Below are 22,624 nucleotides of genomic sequence, written 5' to 3' on the forward strand. Positions count from 1 at the left end.
AGCAGGGCAAAGAAATAAACTCTTCCCCTGACTCCTAGGAGAAAGGGTACCATTTTCCCTTGGCCAGATGTCAGTGCCCTGTGGTAAAGCCACAGATTCATTGTGTCTAGGGATGAAGCTCCTGATGTCCTGTTGTGCATACATTGAAAATGATAACTTCAGCCATGAGACCAGAACTAGGGAAATAGCTGAGCCTCTTGGATGCTTTTTTGGACCTAGAGAAGCAGTGTGAGTTTCTGGAGTTCTGGTGTGCACGCAGTACTTCACACAGGCCTCTGAGATTGGGTAAGGAATGAATCTAATTGATATTTTTTCCTGAAGTTGCTGAGGTTGCCTCTGTGTATTGTGGGAATATTTCTTCTTCTTGTTCTTCTTGTTCTTCTTGTTCTTGTTCTTGTTCTTGTTCTTGTTCTTGTTCTTCTTCTTCTTCTTCTTCTTCTTCTTCTTCTTCTTCTTCTTCTCCTCCTCCTCCTCCTCGTCCTTCTCCTTCTCCTTCTCCTTCTTTTCCTCCTCCTCTATCTCCTCCTCTTCCTCCTTCTTCTCCTCCTCCTCCTCTCCTCTTCTTCTTCTTCTTCTCTTCTTCTTCTTCTTCTTCTTCTTCTTCTTCTTCTTCACAAAAACAGGAGGGAGTGGGTGCTTACAAGGAGAGAAAGCTATGATGAACGGAGGGCAACTTGGAGAGAAGACTGAAGACTCTAGCTGATGGTCCTAGGGATCTCCCCTTCACCTTACAATGTTTAACATTTTTATCAAGGACTCATATTAAGGCATACAAAGAATGATTATCAAGTATTCAGATGGCAAGAAGGTGTGCGGAATTGCTAACATATTGGTTGGCAGTCAGAATTAAAAAATAAATGCTGGCAGGCTAGAACAATAGGTCAAATTTAATAATATGAAACTTAAATGCTACATTTGGGCTCAAGAAGTCAGCTTTACAAATTCAGAATGGGGAAGGTGTTTCTCTACGATGGTTTATTGAAAATGGGTTTGGTTGTTCAATCAATCAACAATGTGACAAGACACCCTAAAACCTAATCTGATTTTAGGTTACATTAAGTGTAGGGTATTTAGAATGAGAGACATGATAGACCTGCTGTACTTTGCCCTGGTCAGGCCATATCAGGAGTACAGTGTTCAGTGGGGTGTAAGGGGTGTTCAGGGAAGACCAATGCCTCTGTCGTGAAGGCTTGCTGAGCCCTTTTCAGGGCTGCTCATCCATCTTTGGTGTCTGCCCAATTCACCCAATTCTCACCTGTGGCTCCAAGAAGCTGTAGTATGAGCAGTGGCCATAATCTGGTAAATCCTCTCTGCAGAGGGGCTAAACCAGGTTGAGGGAAACTGACAGTCCTCAAACCTATGGATGAGTTAGGGGGGTGTCTACCCCAAGCATGTGATGACTTCCCCTGGTGGAATGGGCAGATGAGAATAATTTTTTCCACAAGCCACAAAGGCAGCTGAGGCAGGTGCTTCAGAGTGCTTAGAGCCTGGTCAGACATCAAAGATGCCAGGGCCGTTCACTGCATCCTCAGCCATCGTCAGTCATCCTGACTTTTGTCCTGCCACTGGACTTGATGACTCTGGAAGAGATAGTAAGGCTGACAACTTTGTGGAACTCTGCCTCACTTAAATCCAATTCATGGGCAAGTCAAGACTGACCACCCTGTGATGTCATTGGTCCTCTCTGAAAATGAAGGACGCACAACAACAACAATGAAAACAACAACTGTGTTCAGTACTACATTCTAGGAATGACATTGGGAAGATGGAGAGTGTCCAGAGGATGGTGACCATGATGTTGAAGGAATTTGTGACTATATGATATAAAAGTTGGTTGAAGGCACTGGAGATGGTTAAACTAGAAAAGATAAGACTTGGGTGGGAGGAGAGACATGATAATGGTCTTCAGATATGATGTCATGTGGATGATAGGAGAGACATGATAATGGTCTTCAGATATGATGTCATGTGGATGATAGGAGAGACATGATAATGTCTTCAGATATGATGTCATGTGGATGATAGGAGAGACACGATAATGGTCTTCAGATATGATGTCATGTGGATGATAGGAGAGACACGATAATGGTCTTCAGATATGATGTCATGTGATGATAGGAGAGACACGATAATGGTCTTCAGATATGATGTCATGTGGATGACAGGAGAGACACGATAATGGTCTTCAGATATGATGTCATGTGGATGACAGGAGAGACACGATAATGGTCTTCAGATATGATGTCATGTGGATGACAGGAGAGACACGATAATGGTCTTCAGATATGATGTCATGTGGATGACAGGAGAGACACGATAATGGTCTTCAGATATGATGTCATGTGGATGACAGGAGAGACACGATAATGGTCTTCAGATATGATGTCATGTGGATGACAGGAGAGACACGATAATGGTCTTCAGATATGATGTCATGTGGATGATAGCTCCATCTCTTCCATTTAGGAAATGTGCATATAAAAGAGGGATCAGGGAAGAAGGGAAAGAGCTTTAATTGACAGTTGGATCTAGAAGCTCAGCTTTAGATTGGAATGAAAGTAGGTCCTGTCTCTCCCAACAAGATCATTTAGTGTGTGTGTGTTGTGTGTGTGTGTGTGTGTGTGTGTGTGTGTGTATGGACTGCAGTTCATAAGGAGATGATGGAATAGATGCCTGGGGTCTAAGATGGCTAGATAATGTGCAATGCAAGTTTGCACTCACACATTTGCCCATCAGGATAGTTTGTTCCCAGAGCGGGAATTTCAAAGTTAAGTAGAACAAGTTGTGCAGAGTCTTTAGGAGCCCCATGGTATAGGGGGTTCAGTGGCAGTAGAACAGTGAGAGGGTGACTAGGGTGGATGGCTAAAGCCTTTTGTTGGTTCCGTTACATATTTTTGTTCTTGCCTTTCCTCCCTTTATTCATGGAACTAAGACATGGAAGACTTTTGGGACTACAGGAAACCCTCCTGCTCATGTAATCCTGAGAAACTGCTTGGAAATTGAAATCGTCTGAGGGAGAATGTAGGCAGTCAATCAAGAATTTATGGGGGCTGGGCAGCCAGGTGGCGCAGTGGATGGAGCACTGGCCCGGAGTCAGGAGGACCTGAGTTCAAATCCAGCCTCAGACCCAACACTTGACACGTACTACCTGTGTGACCCTGGGCAGGTCACTTAACCCCAATTGCCTAAAAAACCCCCCCTAAAACCAAAACCAAAACAAAACAAAAAAGAATTTATGGGGGCACAAAAGGACTTTCCAATCCTAAATCAGAGAAGAGGCTTGGGACAGGGACTTCGGTCCTGCTAGCAAAGTCCTTTCAATGGACACATTAAATAAAATCCTACAGATTCTCATTCAGTGATGTCTAACTCAAACAGAAATGGCCCTAAGCCTAATCTGTACATAAGGATCTGCATATTGACTTATTTTTCAAATGAATGTTATTTTTGTTTTATTGTATTTTAAATTATTTTTATAAATATTTCCCAATTACATTTTAATCTGGTCTGGGCTATGCTTGGGAGTGTTTGACATCCTTGTTCTAATTACTGACTGGACTCTTCTGTGTCCAAAAGGAGCCCATGGGGCTAAGGCTCTGGGCACTCACAGGTCACTGACAGATATCTCTCCTTAACAAAGAGAAAGCTCTGCTTTAGCCAAAGATGATTTTTTCCCCTGGCTTGATGACTCAGCTTATGAGGGCCTATCTTTTTCCTTAACAGAGATAAGACATCCTTGGATTGATAAGCTACAAAAAAAGATATGGCAAAATCCATTCTTCCTTCTTTGCAGAAGAAATGGTGCCTGGTAGGTGGCAGCATCAGGAATGGCTGTGTGGAGACAGTGAGGGGCAGGCAGCAGCACAGATAAAAATAAATGAGGACTGGCAGAGTGTCAGAGATGCCCAGTGGGGAGGAATTCTAGTGACAGGACCAGAAGACATAGGTAGCCTGCATCACTGGACACGTGTGTTGTTCCCCCATGTATGAGCCACACCACTGTGTTTCCCATTTATGTATCCTTTTACACATCTGCCCTGGCCACACAGTTTTCCTGTGCATGTATCTCCATACATACACCATAGTCACATGGATTCCTATATTTATGTCTTTCCATATATCTTCCCTCTTTCTGTTGAAAACGTGAGATTGCACCCCAGGTTTGTGGGAGGCAAGAGGTTAGACAGTCCGTTGACTAATTATGAAAAATAAATACATGAGTGGGGGCGTATAAGCTCTGGTTTTGAGTGGATCTTCAGAGTACTTAGAACATCGAGTAGCTTTTTTGTGTGAGAGGTGGTATTCCAGATACTGCTTTCATTAAGCTCAAGGACATACACCTTCCTTCTTCAGAAGAGATGGGCCAGTATTAAAGGGGGTCTAAAATATTGAAATGCATTTTGCCTAGGACATTGGACTCCTAGAGGATGATCCGATGACTAATTTCTGAGGTTCTTAGGGGGAGAAAACCCAAGCCTCCAGAGCTCTTGATAAGAGTAAAAAGCCAGTGGGGCAGCTAGGTGGCACAGTGGATAGAACTCTGGCCTTGGAGTCAGGAGGACATGAGTTCAAATCCAGTCTCAGACACATGACACATACTAACTGTGTGACCCTGGGCAAGTTACTTAACCCCAATTGCCTCACCAAAAAAGCTAAAAAATAAAAGAATAAAAAGCCAGAATCCCTGTTGAACCTGTATGTTGTTATTCCATCATTCTGGGTTGTGTCTGACTCCTTGTGACCCTATTTGGGGTTTTCTTGGCAAAGATGCGGTTTGCCATGTCCTTCTTCAGCTCATTTTACAGATGAGGAAACTGAGGCAAACAGGGTGAAGTGGATTTCCCAGGATCACACAGCTAGTGAGTGTCTGAGGCCAGATTTGAACTCAGGTCTTCTCTACTCCATGTCTGGCACTCTGTCCATTGTGCCACGTACCTGCCCTAAACATGTATAGGAATAGAAAAAAAAAAAAGAAAAATTGTGTTTCTCTAGCAAGTCACTATGCCTCTTCAGAAAGCAAAGCCTGTTGGTTCAGTTAGATGATGTCCCCACCAACCTTACTCCCCTGGAAAAATGGAGAGGCTGAATGAGATGACCCCAAACGGATGCCATGTCTTCCTTCTAAAAGCGTTGTCTCAAAGGCTTGCAATAATCTCTTAGTCACAAAATTCAACAGTCTTTTCTCTGCCTTCATTTCCTTCCCCTGATGGCATTTGTGTCCCAAGGTTATTCCATTTTGTGCCCCTTTTATGGTGACTAACACTTTCTGTGTTGTATTAGTCACTTGCAGACACTTCTCAATTATATCTCTAGTCTCTGTAGGACAGAAATATCTCATTCACTTTTAAATTTTCCCTAGGGCCTAAATCTTCAATAAACATTTGCTGAATGGAATTGAATGCCACTAGAGTAAAAAAAAATTTTTAAAAAACAACTTGAAAGCTAGAAAGGACCTTAGAAATTATCTACTCTAACCTCTTTATTTTACACATGAGGAAACTGAAGCTAGAAGGTCCAAGACTTCTCCAGAGTCACAGTCTTGAGACTAGAACTGTGGTCTCCTGACTTCTAGTGATTTTATTACAATATAGTATCTGTCTTGGACAAGCTATGTAGCTCCTCTGGGCCTCAGTGTCTCCACCTGGGAGATGAAGGGGCTGGTCAAGATGATCTCAAAGTTCTCTTTCAGGTTGAATTATTTTTTTGCTTTTTGGTGAGGCAGTCGGGGTTAAGTGACTTGCCCAGGGTCACACAGCTAGTAAGTGTCAAGTGTCTGAGGTTAAATTTGAGCTCAGGTCCTCCTGACTCCAAGGCTGGAGCTCTATCCACTGTGCCATCTAGCTGCCCCCAGGTCTAATTTTCTTTAACCCAAGAAGGAGAAGCTGCATGGAATAGTGAGCAAAGAGCTGGCCTTGGTGTCAGCAAGAATTGGGTTAGACACTTGCTTTAGACACGATTGGTTGTGTGACTCTGGGTAAGTCACTTGCTTTCTTCTCCGTCTTCAGGCCACATGCTATGACTGAAAGTGAGGAGAAGATGTAGATCTGCATAGGGGCAGAGAGTTCCTCACTGGGAGCTCCTTTTATTTATGTAATTGCAGATATAAGGAAAAGAGTACATGAGGGAAACGGTAATTTTTTCAGTGCAGGAAAAATTTAGAATCTTCTCTATGACTTACTGATAAGGGTGAGAAAGTTGGCTGAGGTACACCAGTACACACACACACACACACACACACACACACACACACACTCGAGGTCACATTGCTGGAAGTGTCAGAGGAAGGATCTGAACCTTTGTCTAGTTGTGTCTCACTCTTCATGACCCCATTTGAGGTTTTCTTGGCAGACACACTAGAGTGGTTTGCCATTTTCTTCTCCAGCTCATTTTACAGATGAGGAAACTGAGACAAACAGGGTTAAGTGACTTGCCCAGGGTCACACAGCTAGAAAGTGTCTGAGACTGGATTTAAACACATGAAGATGAGTCTTCCTGTCTCCAGGCCCAGCACTCTATCTGCTGTGCCACCTAGCTCACCTGAACTTCCATCTATCTGACTCGAAACCCAAACCTATTCACAGTGCAACACTACATCTCTATAATAACACCTGACATTTTGTGCACTTTAATATTTGTAATGTTCTCCTTATAGTTTCTTCTTTGTGAGGTAGGAATGGCAGATATCATGCCCATTTTACAGATGGTGAAACTGATGCTCAAGGAAGTTAAGTGGCTTGCTGGTGGTTACACATCCCGTGAGCATCAGATTTGAGATGAACATCTAGGATTTTCTGATTCTGTCTAGCATTCAAGCCACTGAACTGAAACACATATGGCTCTGTAGGTCTATGGGTTCTATGAAGCTTCAAAAGACACAGTCTGATGCCTCCTGTAATGTCCATTCTTAATTACCAGGAGGTGCTTTGCAAAAGCTAATTTTGCTCATCTCAGCAAATTAAAGTGAAGGGCAGATATAAGACCAGGACCTAGAAATCCTAGCAATCCTTTCAGACCCCAACTGGAGGATGACCTCCCCTGCTGCAGTACTAAGTGCTTCGGCCCCTCTCCTTGCTAGAGGTTTTGCCGGTCTGACTCCCTGCCCTGCCCCTCTGTAACACCTCAGACAGCTCCCAGCTCCAGGCTTTCCCCAGGCAGCTGCTCCTTTCTTGGACTCTGATGAATTCACATCAACAGAGGGTGCTAGAACTTCAAAGGCCAACTACAGGCACAGCCAATCCCCGCAGGGTCCCCTTTGCTGAGAGAGAAAACCCGGTCCAAACCCCTGGTAAGAACTCGGGACTGCAGCTCCTGTTCAGTTATCAGGGGCTCAGGACCCAGCTCCTCAGTTATCAGCGAGCTCCTTTGGCTCGCTGCTGCTGCAGCTGCTTGGCTCAGTCTTGCTGAGGAAGCCTTCTGAATGAGCACAGAGTGTCTGGCTCCTGACCACCTGGGCTGGGGGAATGAGCAGGTAAGACATCTAAGGCTTCCGTACAGGTTGGGACAGGACAACGGGAGAGGGGCTCCAGGGGCTTGGCTCGTTTCCTTCATTCTGACATTTCTCAGGTTTTTAAAATGATCTACGAAGGCCAAGCAAGCGGTGCCTGTGTATCAACAGGTGCCCTCACTGGTCATACATTTGCACTTGATGCAAGTGTATTAGAGTTACGATGTGAAATAGACCTGACAGCTTGGGGGAGTTCACTTACCATGTACCAGGCAGGCAGACACTCAGGTAGTATTTACTGAAGAAATGGAAGAGTATATTCATACGAAATGGGGAATGTATCGGAACAAAGAATGAGATGTCACTCTACAGCATGCTCCCTCGCCTGAGACCTCCTGGGCTGTCTGTGGCGGTGTGTGGTTGTCTCTAATAGTCCATGGTAAGGATGGGGCTTTCCCCCTTGGTAACTTAATGTGAAATAGACAGCTAGGATTCCTCTTCCTTCTGACCATGAAGGGAAGCCTGGGGCTATGTGTATTTACTCTGGAAAGCTATCTAAAGGAACTTAGATACAGAGAGAAAATTTTACAGAGCTTCCAGCTGACTCATCGAATAATATACCCCAGGAGAATTGTGTGTGAGTCTGTATAGTGAGGAGAAAATTAGTTTATTCAATTAACATGTTAGTCAAAACAATCAATTGGAATGGGAATTAAAAATAAGAAAAGAGGGCGTGATGCCAAAATTAAGAGAAATTTGGGTTTGACTCATAGAAAATGAGGCTCCCTTAGATTTCTGCTCTATTGTAACATTTTCTTAAGGCATGAAAAAATCCTTTAGGTGGAGCTGAACCTTCTTTGCCAGCAAACAGGTAGGATTAGATAACTGCTCTCATTTGGATATATAAAAAAATGAAAGCGCCATTTAAAAAGTGGGCTGATATTTGAATAAGTAGTCACAGTGGCTGGAGTTTTTTTATAGGTCTTTAAAGTTTACTGAGCGTTCCTCAAATCACATTCTTAGAGACAGTGTCTCATCAGATCTTCATAACAGGAAGGGTGCAAGAATCATATATCCACTTCACAGATGGGGAAACTGAACATGAAAGAAGTGACTTGTACAAGGTCACATAGTAAATGATGGATCCAGGATTTGAACCCACATCTCCATTTAAGCTCAGTGTTTGTTTTACTACTACATCATGATGCTATGAGCAAAAAAGGGCAAAGAATTTTTAAAAAAATGAACACCATCATAGAATCACAGAATCATAAGCCATGGTTCCAGAGTTGGAAGGGACCTCAGAAGCCATCCTTTCACTTTACAGATGAGGAAACTGAGCCCTGGGGGATGCAAAGTAGATTAGCCCGAGGTCAAATAAATTAGGAGCCTCATAGGTGAGATTGAATCTGGGTCCTGATTCCAGAACTGATGTTCTTTGTATTGTACCAGACTGTTTCCCCTTGTTATTTGAATTTTGTATTCATTGATTCTCCTGTGAAGCTTTGTTAACATTTTGTTCAAACCAACATGAAAAAGGAATTGGGTTCTTTTTACTCCTACCCCTTCACTTTTTTCTCTCCTAAAGCCAAGATCTGTTCATGTCAATCCTTTACGCAACTAACTCTAGTGATTTCCTACTATCTCTAGCATAAAATACAAATTCCTGTTTGATATTAAAAGCCCTTCACACCTGGCCCAAGGCTATCATTCCAGCCTCATTAAACATCATTCTCCTCTCCTTGCTCTATAAACTAGCCAAGTTTGCTTTCTTCCTCTTCCTGTCGCCTGACACATATTGTCTGTCTCTGTGCTTTCATATTGGCTATACTGTATGCCTGGAATGTACTCCCTTCTCTCAGCCTTTTAGAATCCCCTTTTTCTTTCAAGACTCAGCTCAAATGCCATCTCTTACATGGAACCCTTCCTATCCCTCCAGCTCTTAGTGCCTTCCCTTTCCAACCTCCCTTATATTTATTTTTACGTAATGATGTATGTACATGTTGGCTTTCCCAATAGGAAGTAAGCTCCTCGAGGGCTTTAGCCCTAGTGTCTAATATTTCTATCTTACATATAGCAGTCATTAAAAAAAATCATACTGGTTGTTTGGTTTGATTCTCTGGGACTTGGAAAATATGTTCTGGGAAGGGCTTTTCTTATGTCTACTCTCCATCATGGATTTATGTTCAAATAAAATCAATAAAAATTTACTAATTACCTTCCTGAGCCTCCATTTCCTCATACATGAAATGGGAGAAATGGATCAGATGATCTCTAAAGGTCTTTCCAGTTCTAACAGTCTGTGATTTGGGCAGGGAAGAAGCCAGTTGGTTTTAGCCTCTCCCCATGTTAGTCTTCCTCCCCCTTCCAAAGTTTTTTTTTTTAAATGATCATTGTTGTAGGGTGGAAAGGAGTCTTAGCTGATTCTGTCACCCCAGGGCAACATAATTCACTTCAATTCAACCAACATTTTACATACCTACTTGTGTACAGAACACCATGCTAAGGGAAGGAGGTGGGGATGCAGTGTTTGGATAGCACATCTCAGAAGTCATCTAGTTCAGTCCCCTCACAGATAAGGAATCAGACCTGGGGAAGTTCAAGTAACTTGCCCATGGTCACTTGGGTAAGTGTTAGAGGAAGAATTTGATCCCAAGTCATCTGGCTCCATATCCAGTGCTGTTTTCACTAACATGCCATGGTTTCTGCTCTCATGGCTCTTATAGTTTAGATTTGGTTATTTCTATTACCTGAGATGGCACATAGGCGGCACAGTAAATAGAGCACTGGGCTTGGAATCAGGAAGCCTAATCTCCATCAGTTCAAATCCAGCCTCTGGCACTTACTAGCTGTGTGACCCTGGCCAAGTCACTTAACCCTGATTGCTTCAGTTCCTCATCTGTAAAATGAGCTGGAGAATGAATGGTGAACCACTCCAATATCTTTGCCAAGAAAACCCCGAATGGCTGTAGGAGGTGCCACTTGAGATGAGCCTTGCAGGAAGTTAATGATTCAAGAGTGAAGATAAGGAGGCAGGCATGTATAAAAGCATGGAGGTAGGAATTAGAATGTTGTGTAGGGAAATGGCCCTTCACTACTGTTCACTTGGTTCTGAATTTCCTTTCTGAAATTAACACCAATAGTTTATACAGGAAAAAGTACAAATGACTATTTCCACCATGGTTCTGGATTCAATGACTCTCTTAAAGAATTCTGAATGATTTTTGACATTTTGATCATGAGAATATAAGTCTCGTGAGGGTACAGACTGTTTTACTAGTGTCTGGTCCAGTGCCTAGCAATAAGTTGTAATCAATAAATACACTCTGATTGATTGTAAGGAAACCAAAACCAGCTCTAAGACTGCATTACCATTTTTATACTCCTTGTTATACTGTTAAGTCCCATTGACTGGAAGTCCTCTAAGAACACCAGGTCTTTTTCATAATATACTTTTGTAGCTGCATCTCTCCCATTCTATGTTGATTTTTTCAATCCAACAGTAGGGGACTTGAAATTTATTTTTTTTTAAATTCAATTTCATCTTCTTAGATCTGGCCTTCCATTCTATTCTGTTGAGTGTTTTTGGATTCTGAATTGACTTTCTAATATTTTAGCAATGTCTCCCAGCTTTGTATTATCTACAAATCTGACAATCATACCAGCTATGATTTCATCCAAGCCCTTGATGAAAATCTTGACTAGCATAGATCCTTTGGATAATCCATTGAGACATGTCAGAGTAGATATCTGAAGGCAGGTCTCCTTAGTTTTTTCTTGGTACCTCAATTAAAGGTTTTTTAAAAAACAACAACAATTCTTCATAAGACATAGGGAAAGACTAAGGGAATTACTATTAATATGAATGACTATTATGAGGCAGGTACATGTTCCTCACCTCCACTGGGGACTGGATAAGAGCAATTGAAATGGCAGGTATTTATGCTAGCCATAAGGGAGTGACAATCAGCTGTGAGATCAAAGAACCGGACTTCCTGATAAAAACAGCATCATCTCTGATTGCCAGAATCCCAGAGTTGGAAGGAACCTCAGAAACCATCTAGTTCAACCCATATCTAAGCAAGAATCCCTACTACAGTATACCCAACAAGTGGTCATAGAACTTTTGCTTAAAGGCTCCCAGTGAAGGGGAGTCTACTTTCTCCTGAGGCAGTCCTCTCCACTTTTCAAGAGCTCTAATTGTTAGAAAGATTTTCCTTATATTAAGCCTCAATTTACTTAGTTGTAATTCCACTCATTGCTCCTAGGGCTAGGTAGAATAAGCCTAACCCTTCTTCTATATGGCATCCATCGTAAACAGTTAGCATGTCCTGCCTAAATATTCTCCCTATGTCCTTCCACTCAGTCTCATATGACATGATCACAAGACCTTTCTTGATCCTGGTGGCCTTCCTTCTAATAGGCTCCAGTTTATCACCATCTTTTATAAAATGGGACACTTAGAACTGAATACCATGCCTCAGATGTGGTCTGGTCAAGGCAGGATATAAAGGGAATGTCACTTTCCTTGTCCTGGACATGAGCTAACAACTCTTAATGTAGTCTAAAGTCAAATTAAATTTCTTATTTGCCATTTCACACTGTTGACTCATATTGAATCTAGAGTTCATTAAGTTCTCTCTTCCCTCCACGTTTTTTTTTCTTCAGATGAACTACTATCTAGACAGGCCTTTCCTGTCTTTACTTGCAGAATTGAATTTTTGAACCCCAGTGTGTGACTTTGCATTTATCCTTATTACATTTCATCTTTTTATATTTATTCTTACATTCTAGCCTACATAACTCAATCAAACAAACATTTATTAAACACCTATTTAGAACCCTAGCCTTTCAGAGCTCTCAAGGACTATGGCTGACAATCATTTGGGTGGAACAACGTTGTCCTGCTGCATTGACTGGTTGGCTGTGGGGAATCTGGCTACATGATACTGCTTCAGAATGTCTTGAGATTTCATCTTCCTGCCTAAAAAAGCTGGTGTCATTGGCAAGAACAAAACAGACAAATATGCCAGAGCCAGAAGCTGTTCATCTGAACCTTTTCTGAACTTCTTGGGTCTGGAACCTTGGTTGGGAACCTTTGAGAAAAGTGTCTCTCTTGTAAAGCTCCTCATTGGATATAACCCTAGCAGCAGCAGGCTGCCATGGGCCTTTGGGCAGCTTCCTTTGGCTCTCCTTCTGTTCAGGGGGCTTCCCAGGAGCCTGGGCAACTTGGGAGGAAAACCCGAGACTGAGTTGAGAGTCCAGTGGAATAAATGGTAGTAGAATAGTTCTTCACACCAATAAAGCACTTTAAGGTAGGCAAAATACTTTCCTCCCATTAACCTTCCCATAGCAGTGCAAATATTGTCATTTGTATTTTACAGATGAGAAAACTAAGGCTCAGGGAGCTCAGATGTCTTACTCATTGTCATATAGCCAGTGAGCATAAAAGGCAAGACTTGAATGCAGGTCTCCTGACTCCACAAGTAGATCCACTTCCCCAGATTGCTGCTGCCATAGAACAGTTGACCTCTGAGAGGTTCCCTTTTGTGTCTGTGATTTTATGATTCATTAAAAGGGAATTTTATAATGTAATTCAGAATGATTATATTTATATTTATAATATATTCATAAAGCTTTCTGGGTTAGCAATGTCCTGGTACTCAGTGGCGCCAGACTCAATAGCACATGTCCATACCACTGTCACAATTTTCCAGGTTGGAAATGGGATGATAACTGGCATTTAAATAGTGCTTTTTATTCTTTCAAACTTGTTCATGCCCATTATCTCTTTTTAACCTTGCACAATATTAGAAAATATTTACTCTGACAAACATTTATTGAAGTTGTGGTATATGGATGATGTAAATATCTCTGATATTAACCTGTAATATTGACAGTTCTCTTCCTACTGCTACACAAAACATGATCTCCACAGACGGCATATATCAATGTCTTTTGCTCTCACTGTGCTCAACATTTCCTTGATCTTTCTTCATCTGTTTCACTGTCATCATTTTTTTAGCATCTTTTGTGTTGCTAACAGTTAATCTCTCCACTCTTGTCCACCCTTATATTTTTGCATTCTTGCTATTGCAGTAGATTTTATGTATCCCTAAAGTCCTCTTTTTTGTTCTTCTATTTTTGGTTTCATTTTTATTTCATCCTATTTTGACCCATCAATGTTCAGTTCTTGACATAAACCTTTGATAAAAGCGCAGATAAAATGAATGACAGATTTGAGGTCCTGGAGTTTATCATTAATTCTAGTATTTTATCTTTGAGGTACTGTTCTTTCCTGGCAGCACATTCAGGAATCTGGCCCTTGGTGATCCTTGGATCTCCTAAAGGTCAGCGACTTTTTGGGCAGTGACTGTCTTTTGCCTCTTTTTGTATCTTCAGTGCTTAGCACAGTGTCTGGTATATATTAGGCTCTTGATAAATGTTTATTGAATTGAATTGCAGTGGGATCACACAGCACAGCCGCTGGCCACTTCTTCCTTGTAGCAGGGAGGTGCCTAGTGTAGGGAAAAGACAACTGGGTTTTTAGTTAGACGACCTGAGTTGAAGTCCTGGCTTTGCTGCTTAATTAGCTGTGTGATCTTGGGTCAATCATTTACCTTCCCTGACTCTTAGATTCTTCATCTTTAATATAAGGGCAATAATGCTTATATCACTCACCTCATAGGATTGTTGTGAAGATCAAATGAAATAATGGATGTAAAGTGCCCAGTAAACTTTGAAGTATGATAGAAATGTCATTTGTTATTAGTAGAATGAGTGCTAGGCTTCCTGCTAGGAGATGATGAAGTGGGTAGGAGCACTGGACATGGAGTTAGGAAAATCTCAGTTCAAATTCTGCTTCACAGGCTACGTGACCTGGTTAAGCCATAGAGCCTCTCTTTGCCTCAGTTTCCTCACCTGTAAAATGGGGATAATAATAACACATGCTTCCCAGGGCTATCGTGAGGATAAAATGAGACAATATTTGTAAAGTGCTTTGTATATCCTAAAGCACAATATAAATGCTACTTATTTATTTATGCTGAATATTCATTGACCCAGAAATGTGTATTTGTCTTTTTAACTTTTAGCTTTATCTTACTCTAATATCTTCTGTGTGTACTATGCTCCATTGACTGCTTTCCGTCTCTCATACACATTTAGTGCTTTCCTGTCTCTTTGGTGTTTAATTGATGCTCAGACCCAGCTGTTTCCTATTGGGAGCTGTCCACAACTGAAGCTTATTTGGAGAAATAAGGATGGTGGCCTTCCTTATTAACCTCAACAAGCCCAGGTTTAAAAAGATATAGATAAATTAAAATGTTTTGAGCATGACAAGTAATGTATAAAATGATTATTCAACCTCAGGTCATGCTGGACTTAAGAAAATCCTAGCCACTTGGAGGTGGCTGGACTTGAAGTCCAAAAGACCCGAGTTGAAGTCATCCTGTAGATACCAGTTGTGTGACCCATAGCAAGAACTAACCTCAGCCTCAGTTTTTTCATCTGTAAAATGAGCACAATAATAGCACCTACCCTATAGGGTTGTTGTGAGGATTTAGTTAGAATTACACATGCAAAGAGCTTCGTGAAACTTAACATGCTAGATAAATGCTAGCTGTTACTATTATTAGCCTGACCTCAATTTGCATTCACTGCTTGTGCGTTGCACCTTGTGAATGTTTGTTGTTGCCCTACTCTTATGATTTCTGGACAGGCCTCTTACTTTGGGTTCCCATTTGCTTTGTATTTTGTGCTCAATATTCCAGTACTGGGAGTTCCCTTGCTCTTCCTTCCATGTGACTCACCTCTTCCTTCAGCCTCTTGTGAAATGAGACTTTTCTTCTGCAGAATTTTACTTTGAGGCATCATCTGAGGAGACTGTAGCGAGTATCATTGAATGACATCATGCAGATGTCCAGATGGTTGAAATCCCCTATTCCAACAGTATCTTGTCCCTGTGCCAGATTTTAAAAGAAAGCACAGTGTGTATGTGTGTGTATTTGTACGTGTGCATGTATGTGTGTTTGTACGTGTGCATGTATGTGTTTGCGCACATGTGTGTCTGTGTTGTTTAAATAGATGATTTACTGTTGCCTTAAATTGAAAACATAACAAAAAGAATAGAACATTTACAACTAATTGAAGTTTTAAAAACAGCAGAATAAAGATAACTTCAGCAACATATAACATCCTCTCCCATTGTTTTTTGATTGTCCATGTACTCTTTTCACAGAACTAGATGACCTCTAGTATCCTTTTCCATCTCTAAAGCTATGCTTCTATGAAGTAGGTGTATTGGGACAAATCTTACTTGTGTGATGTCCCGTGCTTCTCCACTCTGTTCCTGCCTATTGATATCTTTCTAGTGGCATACAGAATCAATCACTTAGTCTTACTGATACTGCCCCTATGAAAAATCTTGCATGTGTTCCCTTAATTCCACTAACATGTCTACCAATCCAGTTGAGGCTCTTATCACCTCTTTCCTGAACCTTGGCAGTGGCCTCCACAATTGCTCTCCCTGCCTCAGTCTCTTCTAATTCATCTCTAATTCATCCTTTTACCTGTGTGACCTTGGGCAAGTCATTTAACCTGATTCTTCCAGTTGTTAGTGCTCTTCCCATAGAAATTACTTTTGTATTTCTTTGCATAGATTTTGTATTTCCTTATCTGTATGCATGTTGTTTCTTCAACTGCGTATATAATCCCTAAAGAAAGAAATTAATTTGTTTTTATCTTTTCATTTTGAAAAGATAAAAATAAAATATTTCCCTCCCTCCTTATACATAGTAGGCATTTAATAAAAGCTCATTGAATTGTAGGTTGGTGATTTTGCTCAATGATTTTTCTCTTTGCAGGTGTTCCTGGGTGCCTTTGAGGTCCTGCTGAAGTGGCTGTCATAGCTTAAGAGATTCTGCTGTCCACCCTGTCTCCAACATGAATTCAACAAATTTTTCCAATCTACTACCAGTATTACCCCAAGGTCAGAACAGAAGCTGGGGAAGGGGTATCCTATCGAATTTTTCAGATCATTGCCAGAATTCCATTGACATGAATACCTTCTTGGTCATTGCCTACAGCTTGGAGACCTTCATAGGTATCTTAGGCAATCTGTGTCTGGTGGGAGTGGTAATTAGACAGAGGGAGAAAGCCAATGTAACTAATATCCTCATTGCAAATCTGGCTTTCTCAGACTTTATTATGAGTCTTTTTTGCCAACCTTTTACACTCATTTACACCATCATGGACTACTGGATCTTTGGGGATGCCATGTGTAAACTGTCTGCCTTCATCCAATGCATGTCAGTGACTGTGTCTGTTCTCTCTCTTGTTCTGATTGCCCTGGAAAGACATCATATGATCACCAATCCCTTAGGCTATATGCCTAACATGGTTCAGGCCTACCTAGGGATTGTGGCCACTTGGCTCATTGCCTGCTTCTTAGCTATGCCCTTCATGGCCAATAGCATCTTGAGGAATGTGTTCCAAAAGAACCAATCCAAAGCCATGGATTTTTTAGTGGACAAGGCTGTTTGCACAGAATCCTGGCCAACTGCTCAACACAAATCCATTTACACCATCCTCCTGCTATTCCTTCAATACTTTGCACCTTTGACCTTCATCATTGTGTGCTACCTTCGTATCCATCGACGCTTGAAGAGAAGAAGGCACCTTTTTAAGAAGAGTGAGCACTCCTTGGGGGTGACACAGATGAAAAGGATCAACTCAGTGCTTCTGTCCATGGTTGCGGCTTTTGCCATTTGCTGGTTACCCCTGCATGTTTTCAACAGCCTTGAGGACTGGTACCACGAAGCTATTCCCATCTGCTATGGGAACCTCATTTTCTTAGTGTGTCATTTGGTAGCCATGGCTTCCACTTGCATCAACCCCATCATCTATGGATTTCTGAATAGTAACTTCAAAAAGGAAGTGAAGCCGCTAGTCCTCATTTGCCAGAATAAGCCCTCAAAGGAAATCTATGAACAGTTACCTCTTTCGACCATGCAGAGTGAACTCTCAAAAGAATCTTTGAAATGGAGCTCTGAGCCCAACCCTGTCTAGCAGCTTGGAGATGAGCGATCACGTCCTACCATCCCCATTTACACTGTGGCATGGTGGAAGCAGAAACACAATGCCTACTGACAGCAACCTAGGAAACACAGGGAAGCTGACTTTGTCTATTTGCACTGCAGCCTCTCAGGTGAAAGTAATCCAGCCACTCATTCTTAGACCTTTAATACTTCAAAAGATCCATGTTTTTTCCAGTAGATGCTCCTTCCCTCCATCGAGGCATACTTTAGAAGATTGTTTGCATGTACTATAACAACCATAACAGCAACCACAACACAAGCTATTGCCTTTTGGCCACCTCTCTGGTGATAAGCCTCTTCTCACTTAGCTGGGCTGTTTTTCAGACAACAGCCATATACATCGTCATTCTCTAGACCCGTACCCAAGTCATTTCCAACTGAGGAGGGCGAGTTTGGCTCAGCTTTCAGGAACCTAGGATCAGCTCCATGAGATGGTGAAATCTCAAAGCTAAAAAATCAAGCTAAAAAGTAAAAGCTAAAAAATAAACTTGAATTCTAGGCTGCTGCAGGAGCTGCAGAATACCTTGTTCCTTGCTGAACTAGCATGCTTCAGAGATGAGGATGACGGGCACATTAGAGACAGTTTTCATCCTGATGTCTCAGCAATAAATAAGAGGGGAGAATTCAGGCCTTTGGTTTTCATTGATGTTTCTGGAAACCAACAAATAAGTGCATCTGTTTGGAGAGAATAATTTCCTGGAAGCCAGAATTATCCAGGTGGTGATCTCAGTGAGTCCTCCCACCCCCATAGTTAGGCAAACATGGCATCATTGAACAGGCAAGATTTAAGCCATGGTTCTTATTTGATGTACTCTCCTTTATACATGAAGGTCCATCTTTGAATTGTTTTTCATGTAATGGTCAAGGGTTTGCTCAGATCCATCTACACTCAGATGCCTGTTCACTTTTATTGTCTCTACCAATTAGGAGTGTCTCATATAAAACGCTCTAATCTTGTCTGGAAACTCAGGTTGCATAACCGAAAGGCACTTATTGGCAAGGTGGCTGATCGGGAGAATGGGATTCCATTGATAGCCATGGAACCAAATTCAGCAAAATAACAGACCCCTGACCCCTTAGTGCTGTGCTCTGATAAACTGAGCTAATGAACTATAGGCTAAATCCAGGTGTGTGTGTGTGTGTGTGTGTGTGTGTGTGTGTGTGTGTGTGTGTGTGTGTAGGGGGTGCAAAGGGGAACTGGATGCAGACTTTTTGGGACCCTTGGTAACTTGGTAGATAAAGCACTAAGATAAAAGCACAGCTACGGTAGTCTTGTATCTGAATCCTGCCTCAGACACTTACTAGTGTTATAACCCTGGGTAAACTAGTTAAACTGTATGAGCCTCATTTTCTTCATCTGCAAAATGGAAAAATAATAGCATCCATCTCACAAGGTTGTTGTGAGGACCAGATGAAATAAGTACGTAAAACATTTTGCAAACCACAAAGTGATGTCTAAACATGAACCGTTGCTATTGTTGTTACTGTTATTATTACTTAACCTAAACAAGGGCTAATCGGGAAGTTATTTTGCTAACACAGTGAGCATAGACTTGTAGTTGAGTAAAACAGTTCTGTTTTTTTTTTCCCCCACTGGGATTTTATGCAACAACTTTTTTTTTTTCCTGTTGATGCAGAAGTAATTGTAGCACAGTTACTCAGCCCTCAGCATCTCCTCTCTGTGTTTTGAAGGGCAGGGTATGGTGGGGGGAGCCTGGGTAGTAGAATAGTGGAAATCAACATTTTGGCACCTGACTCTAGCCAAAAGGTGAGAGGAGTCATGGGAGAGAGATGCTCAACTAGGAGGCCAGCTAAGAAGCTGCCAACCATGCTGGCCCAGACATCAAGGTCTTAATTCACAATAAGCAGAAATCAAGGAAACCATTGAATGACATTTACTGTTTTGTCATTAAAAAAATCGTAAGTGTAATGGGATGACACATTTCTATTTGAAAGTCATGACATGACATTTGCTTCTTTGTAATAATGTTAAAAACTGTTGTTTGTGAAAAAAATGTGACATTTTGGGTGGGAGGTTGCTTCCTGCTCCGTCACCTGGCCCTGTGCTGCCACCCCATGGGTCATGTTGCCTTGGTCCCACTTTCCTGGGGCCATCTTCCTCAAGCCCCCTTATTTCCACTCCACCTCCTTCTCGGGGTTGGCAAGTAGGGGACCAGGGACACCTGGGCTATGCTGTAAGGGTGTGGCCCAGAATCTCTGGGGGATGGGCCCCTCACTTCCCTCCTATGATTTCCCCCAGGGGTGCACTATCCTTTGTGCATCTACCCCATCCCCCTTCCCTACCTGATTTTGGCCCACGTATAAGAATTCCTAGTTATGGCTCTGGAAAATGCTTTGCAAACCTTAAAGTACTATACACATATTAATTATTGTAACACCACCATCATCATCATTGTTTATTATTATGTATAAATATAACAACTGGAGGAGGAAATGGCCAACCACTCAAGTATCTTTGCCAGGAAGACCCCATACGGGGTCACAAAGAGTTGGATATGACTGAAATGACTGAACAACAACAACTACAAATAATTGCTTTTTAATATTGTACATATATAGTCTGCTTTCATCACTTTAATCTAGTGACTGATGGCGATGCCTAGGAGAGACTTTTGGACTCAGTGGACAAAAAGATTCTCATATCAAAAGTTACCTGAAACCATACATGGCCCAGTAACCACAACTTTTTCCTTAGTAGCAAGAAGATGAAAGGAATTGGTCTAAAGGAAGCTTGGCATAAATGAACATTGCCTTCAGTTTGTAGGAGGGACATCCATGTGTTTTCCCTAGGTCCATCAGGGACCTGTCAAGACACCAGAATCTTGTGTAACAGCATGAAGGACATGTTGGACAGCTCGGTTTTTGTGCTTTGCATGGGCATAGCACTGGAGGATGCTCATGTTTGACAAACAACTTTGACTTTGTATTCATAGAGCTCATGACACAGGCCCTTTGGTTTTGGGTGAATCCTTCTGTTTGTAAGCATTTCTTTCTTTTAGCTTAAGAAAATGTAGCCACAGCACTATGAGATCTACTAGGCTATTATTTAGCTCTTCAAGACTGCTAAAGATGCTCTTTCTGCAAAGGATAAGGGGGTTTCATTGGTGAAGTTCATTGGGAGATCAAGGAAGAAAAGCAATTGGGGACCATCACTGCATGTTTTCCATGGTACCTCCCTTTAGTAATGAATTGTTACCAAAAAGAACCAGCTAAAGCATAAAAGTGAGAAGAAACTGCTGGTTGACTGTATATTAAGTAAAAAGTAATGTTATGTTAATTAAGTATCACAAAATGTGGAGGGAAAAGATGAAGGAATAAATGCATTTGAGAGAAAGTAAGTTTTTGGCATGATGGAAAGAGCATTGAACTGGGAGTCAGGAAGACCTGAGTTTGAATCTAGCCTTGGACACTTAATAACTGTGACCTTGGGCAAATGATTCAACAGCTGTCAGCTTCAGTTTCCTCATCTGTAAAATAGGGATAATTACTAGCACCTATCACATAGAGTTGTGAGGATCAGGCAAGACTAATATATATGTGGAGAGAGAGAGTGCTTTGCAAAACTTAAACTGCTCTATAAGTGTTAACTACTACTGTTAGAGTTATTAAGAAACTCTGCCTTCATTGCTTTTAAATAGACCATACTTAAGTCCTAAAGTACTTGTCAAATGTATAATATTTTGGAAGCTGAGATTTGTGTTTTTAGCTGGTCTTGACTACACATCTCAGTCCCTGCCTGAGAGTCTAGGCTATAAATACCACAAATCACATTCCCCTTCCCCCAGTCCCCTGCCCTTGGGAAAGTACCTGTTAGAAAAATCCGTAGCTAAATCATCATGTGACCTAGTAGATAGGATGCTGGACTCATGCTTAGGAAGACCTAGGTACAAATTTCGCTTCACACATTTACTAGCTATGTGATACTGGACAAGTCATTTAACCTCTCTGAGCCTCAGTTTCCTCATCTGTAAAATAAAGGGGCTGGACTCACTGACCTCTAGGATCCCATTTAGCTCTGGGTTTGTGACCTTGTGACCTGTGATCATGTAATTCTATAATCCATTCTGTGGCTACTTGGGACAGCTGAACTTGGTTGTGCTTTGATATTATTAAGAAGAAATTTTTAGGAAGGTGAAGTGGTCCTTCTGAATTGTTGGGTTAACTGGCCAAAACATCCTCAATGAACAACGACAACTATGAATAATTGCTTTTTAATATTGTACATATATAGTCTGCTTTCATCACTTTAATCTACTGACTGATGGCGATGCCTTGGAGAGACTTTTGGACTCTTAGTGGACAAAAAGATCCTCATATCAGAAGTTTCCTGAAGCCATACATGGCCCAGTAACCACAACTTTTGTCCTTAGTAGCAAGAAGATGTAAGGGATTGGTCTAAAGGAAGCTTGGCATAAATGAACAAATATATATATATATATATATATATATAAATATATATAAGAACAGTCATATTTCCTAGAAAAGCACTAGGGATCCTTAAAGAGCAGAAAAAATTCCTCCTACTTCTCATGCCTGGAGCATCCTAGTAATATTTATCAGCCAGAGTTGGCACCTCCCTGTACTGGGGTAGCATGCTATGGCGGAAAGAGATTTTGGATTCAGAAAATTCAGAAGATTGACACTTAGTAGCTTTGTGATCCTATGTGAATTGCTTAACCTCTCTGGGCCTCCTTTTCCTCAACTGTGAAATGGAAATGATAACCAGTACTTGCATTACCAGGGTGGTTTTGTGGAAAGTACTTTGTGCTGTATATTTGTGTTATCATTATCCTCTAGGAAATATAACAAGCAGGATATTAGTAACAAAGATCATACAACTCCCCAAATGACAGGAAGTCAAAGAAAAATGGAGAGTGATAAAAAGGTCTAATTTCATCCCTTTTTACTGGTATTTGCTTATTTTACCACATATTGTAAATACCATCCAAGCAGCAGTCATCATTGATGCAGACATTAATTGGGCTGGGAATTTGAATGAGATGGGATAGAGACTTACACATGTGGGTTAAGATAAGTTGTATTCTTAAAGTTTATATAATTG

At 41.4% G+C, this 22,624-nt stretch overlaps 1 protein-coding gene across 1 annotated transcript; it reads left to right on the plus strand.

Annotated features, from left to right (window-relative positions):
* The first annotated feature begins 16,318 nt into the window (after positions 1–16,318).
* Positions 16,319–18,325, plus strand: NPY4R2 (neuropeptide Y receptor Y4-2). Its single transcript, XM_020996760.2, has one exon. It carries the CDS (start codon positions 16,388–16,390, stop codon positions 17,510–17,512), a length of 1,125 nt encoding a protein of 374 aa, XP_020852419.1. The 5' UTR covers positions 16,319–16,387; the 3' UTR covers positions 17,513–18,325.
* The last annotated feature ends 4,299 nt before the right edge of the window (positions 18,326–22,624 follow it).

This window comes from Phascolarctos cinereus, unplaced genomic scaffold (genome assembly GCF_003287225.1).
Source record: "Phascolarctos cinereus isolate Bilbo 61053 unplaced genomic scaffold, phaCin_HiC Scaffold_3;HRSCAF=262, whole genome shotgun sequence".
In the NCBI taxonomy this organism is placed as follows: Eukaryota; Metazoa; Chordata; class Mammalia; order Diprotodontia; family Phascolarctidae; genus Phascolarctos; species Phascolarctos cinereus.